A 4,609-nucleotide genomic window follows, 5' to 3' on the forward strand; every position below is an offset into this window, starting at 1 on the left:
ATATTTTTGTAGAGTAACTATAGAGGAACTAAGAGACTTAGAACAAGTTGTTATTCTAGCCAAGATCTAACTACCACTACAAATTATGACGACTACCTATATTTTGAGGAATACTAGCCACAAAAGAAAAATACAAGTCCATATAAGTTTTAAGTAGATAATGATGTAACTACATACACCTTTGTAACGTAAAATCTAATAGAGCTTATAGATTACATTTTTTCTACACATAGAGGTGAAGTACCACCAAATGGAACAACTTGGAAGCTATTTGATTCAATACAAAAGCTAAGACACACATGCATAAGTTAACACTGAAACATCATAAGTAATAACCAGGCAACATTCACAAATATGTTCACATCAATGTTGTCATATTTGGGACTCAAAAAAACACATATATGATTGAGGGCAAGGACACTACACTATGAGCCACATAACTTCATCACCAAAAAAATATAATAGTAAAACGTGACAAGTAATAACCAGACAACATTCACAAATACATTCATGTTATCATATTTGAGAATTAAAAAAAGACAAATATGATTGAGTGCGAGGACACTACACTATGGGGCAAACTTCATATCCGACGATATTGTCAAAGAATGTACATCGTTAGACAAATGGGAACTCATATCTTACCTAACCAGATATATTTTAGTTATAATCAACGATGCAATTTAATGTATTTTCGGGCATGTGATACACAATTCGAATGTATATTTTAGGTATAATCGACGATGCACTTTAATGTATTTTCAGGCATGTGATACGCAATTCAAAGATTCCAAGCATTTGGACTTTTGTTTGAGAGCATCATTATGCAGCCTCCTCCCGAATCTTCCGGCCCCGCGCGACTTGTCCGCTACCAATGACAAACTTGTCATCTCCATCTATTTAACTGGATCAGGGCCTTTTGAGAAGGGGAGTAGGTCAAGTTGAAGGGGCAGCTGGATATGTCGATGGAGAACGGTCATATTTATTGCTCCCAAGGTCACCTGCCTGTAAAGGTAATAGACTCTGTCCTGGTACCACCTTCCCAACATTCTCCCAATACCGTCCTCTATCTTTCCAATCTGGACGACCAATTCCTTTTAAGGAGGAGATTTGATGTATTTCTTGTATACAGTAATGGCTCCAAGAATATTTACTCCGCCACAAATCCAGCTAGGGTTATTCAGGATGCACTGTCACAACTTTTGTCTTACTATTACCCACTCGCAGGCCGGGTAAGGAGAACACAAGACGGTCGTAAACTTCAGGTAGACTGCACGGGAGAGGGTGCTCTCTTCGTTGAAGCGGACACGGAGAGCACACTTCCAATCCTGGGAGAATTCGAGGAGCTGAAATCGTCATTTGAGCAACTGCTCTTTCAGTTCCCGCTCACCGTAGAAATCGAGGAGGTTCCCCCTCTCATTTTGCAGGTAAATTGATTTTCATATACTCATGGATTTCCCTTTGCAATTACTGGAAAAATCTTAATGAAATGACTGATCACAACGGGTGCTTTTATCTTGAAAAAATAGGTCACGAGCTTCAATTGCGGGGGCTTTGTGGTGGGTGTGAGTATCCACCATAGTCTGTGTGACGGACGAGGGGCAGTCCAGTTTCTCATGGGACTTGCAGAGATAGCTAGAGGAGAGACGAAGCTTTCAATCGAAGCAGTGTGGCAGCGAGAAGATCTCAAACCGCAGCAGCCCTATCTGGTCCGTTTTCAGCATCACGAGCTCCTTGAAAGTGGATACTTCGTTAACCCTAGTACTCCGCTGTCCACTTTGAAATCCGAGGACCTGGTCTACGCCTCATTTTATCTCCACTCGGATGCTTTGGAAAGGATAAAACGGCCCATCGTGGAGGAGCTGAAAGAGCACTGTACAACGTTTGATGTTTTGGCAGCGTTCGCGTGGCGAGCGAGAATAAGGGTTCTGGGAATTCCTATTCATCACGTTGTTAGGTTTATCTTCCCAGTCGACGTGAGGAGGTCGTTCGACCCGCCTCTTGCAGAGGGATACTACGGCAATGGTCAGTACATGGGATGTACACACAGCAGTACAGCGGAACAGGTTGTTAATGGATCCCTTTCACATGCTGTAAAGTTGATAAAGAAGGCAAAGTTAGCTGTAAATGAGGAGTACGTGAGATCAGCCATCGCGTTCCTTGAAATGAAACGCTTACGCCAAGAGATCACTTTAGCCCCTATGTGTGTCGAGGATACAATTCTCACTGACTGGAGGTGGCTGGGATTTAACCAAGTGGACTTTGGATGGGGCGAGCCCCTCATTGCTTGCCCGGGTAATTGGCTCAAAATTTTGTATTGCCCAATTTCATTTCTGCCTGCCAAGAAAACCAAGAGCGGAGTAACGATGGTCTTCTGCGTGCCACGCCCAGCATTGAAAACCCTTGAATCGGAATTACATGGTCTAATGTGAATCAGTGGTTACAGATCTCTAGTCGTAAATGCACCAGTTCACGTACTATGGTTATGATATCACTGCACCAGTGTTTTGTTTCAATCATGCAGAATAGTTTGATTATTAATCAATCATAGAAAGCAGGGCTTATGAGTTGTTTGTTGTTCAGAAGTAAAACAATCTCGAATAAGGAACTCCTCTTTTTAAGTCTACATTTGGGATTTTGATATTGCTTGGTACAAACAGACAGTTTATATTTAATTTTGTTTTTATAAATTTTCATTCGAGATTTTCACATTGTTTTTTGATTCTCGATATCGATATAAATAAAGAGTGAGTTTTTATTTTTTTATGTGCATTTTATATATTATATTTTTTTATTTATATTAATATTAAAAAAATAATAAATATAATTGTGTTAAGAGGAGTTTAAAATTTTAATTTATTATGGAAAAAATGGATGGGAGTTTTGGATATAAAATTAAGTTATATATGTATATATACACTTTGTTAAGTGACAGATATTTTATATTTTTTGTTCGTTATATATGTATATATACACTTTGTTAAGTGACAGATATTTTATATTTTTTGTTCGCTCATTTACGGGGCAAGAAATATTGTAATAGTATACTTATTCTATTATCATATATATTTTAATAGTGTATTAAATCAAAAAAATTAATAAAATAAATAAATAAATAAATTGTTTATTGAATTCAAGTTATTATATGATAATTTTATTGCTATTAATTAAATTAAAAATTAGTTATTTAAAAAAAATTATGTATATTATATTAAAAAATTATTTAATATTAATATGGACATAATTTATGTTATTTATATCACATTAAAATTTTAAAATAATAATAATAATATATGTCAACAAAAATATTGATTTTAATCAATTTTGAAATGAGAATACTAACATACAAATAAATAATTTTATTATATAAATTAAAAAAATGATAATTATTTCATATTTTTTATTTAAATTAATTAATAAATATAATCTCTTCATATATAAATATAATTGATGTTATGATAATAATTGGAGTTATCAATTGTGGTTGGGTATAATTGTTATCTCTCTAAAACTTTTACATTCAAAAATATGTTTGTATCATTAACAAAATCTGATTCCAAGAATATTGAGGAGAATTGACTGGGTAACTTCTTAATAGTGAGGTGTTTTTAACAACAGTGAGCTAACCCTTAGAATTGTAAACTCTAAATACTTAGTAAATCTAAAATTAAATAAAATCTATATTAATATTTATAATTATAAATAATTAGTTTAATTAATATTTTTCTTAATTTAAAATTAAATAGATAAATATTAAACATAATTAGTGTAGATTCACAACAGCATCTTTGTATCACTAGCTAAGCTATTGTAAAAACTATCGAAAAATGTTGAATAATTTCAATATTATTAATTCTTAATTCTTATATTGAGAATAACTTATATTCTTCTATCTAAATAAATTGTATTTCCAAGTCGGTATATTTTTGAGTTCTAGAACTAATAAGTCATAGTTTTAGAAAACCTATGGATAAGTGATATTTTGTCCATAAGGCAAAAGAAAATCTACCTTGAAAAAACTTGAGAGATTTATGGATGATTTATTGGGTGATTTTAGAACTTAGAAAAATATGATTTATGGAGTGATTTTAGAATTTAGGAAAAATATGATTTATGGAATTCCTTTAAGATTTATAAAATCTATTGCATTTTCTTAATTCTACTTATTGTAAACCTATGAGAACTAATGATAGAATACATGTAGAATGCAACCAAGAGAGAGGAAGGAGGGATTCCAAGAATCTATTGCATTTTCTTAATTCTACTTATTGTAAACCTATGAGAACTAATGATAGAATACATGTAGAATGCAGCCAAGAGAGAGGAAGGAGGGATTCCAAGCACGCATTAAAAGATAACTAAATATGCTCTTTGAAAATTATTGTGTTTGCATATGTTGCATGAAGAAATAAGAATCAAATTTATTTGTTTGAAATTTTTCATATGATAGAGTCCAGATTATTTTCTTGAGAAAACCTCCATGTAATTTCATGCATAGAGGAATAAATGTTTTGTTCATTGAATTCTTAAAATATTTTATGTGCATTGAATTCTTAAAATATTTTCGTGGCTAAATAATTGTCTGAATTGCCTGAATTATTGGAAAATA

At 33.0% G+C, this 4,609-nt stretch overlaps 1 protein-coding gene across 1 annotated transcript; it reads left to right on the forward strand.

Annotated features, from left to right (window-relative positions):
• Nucleotides 1–920: 920 nt before the first annotated feature.
• LOC149255047 (taxadien-5-alpha-ol O-acetyltransferase-like) lies at nucleotides 921–2,656 on the forward strand. The gene is made up of 2 exons (XM_089457160.1): nucleotides 921–1,427; nucleotides 1,530–2,656. Exons 1-2 carry the CDS (start codon nucleotides 960–962, stop codon nucleotides 2,430–2,432), a joined length of 1,371 nt encoding a protein of 456 aa, XP_089313286.1. The 5' UTR covers nucleotides 921–959; the 3' UTR covers nucleotides 2,433–2,656.
• The last annotated feature ends 1,953 nt before the right edge of the window (nucleotides 2,657–4,609 follow it).

The sequence above is a fragment of the Pinus tabuliformis genome, chromosome 7 (assembly GCF_031772625.1).
Source record: "Pinus tabuliformis cultivar Carrire ecotype Pingquan chromosome 7, CPIR1, whole genome shotgun sequence".
In the NCBI taxonomy this organism is placed as follows: Eukaryota; Viridiplantae; Streptophyta; class Pinopsida; order Pinales; family Pinaceae; genus Pinus; species Pinus tabuliformis.

What these genes read in the sequence shown, in the direction of transcription:
- LOC149255047 (XM_089457160.1), top strand. Translation starts at nt 960, where the DNA reads ATGTCGATGGAGAACGGTCATATTTATTGCTCCCAAGGTCACCTGCCT. An exon ending in TTCCCCCTCTCATTTTGCAG is followed by an intron (nt 1,428 to 1,529) that starts GTAAATTGATTT and finishes TTGAAAAAATAG; the next exon opens with GTCACGAGCTTCAATTGCGG.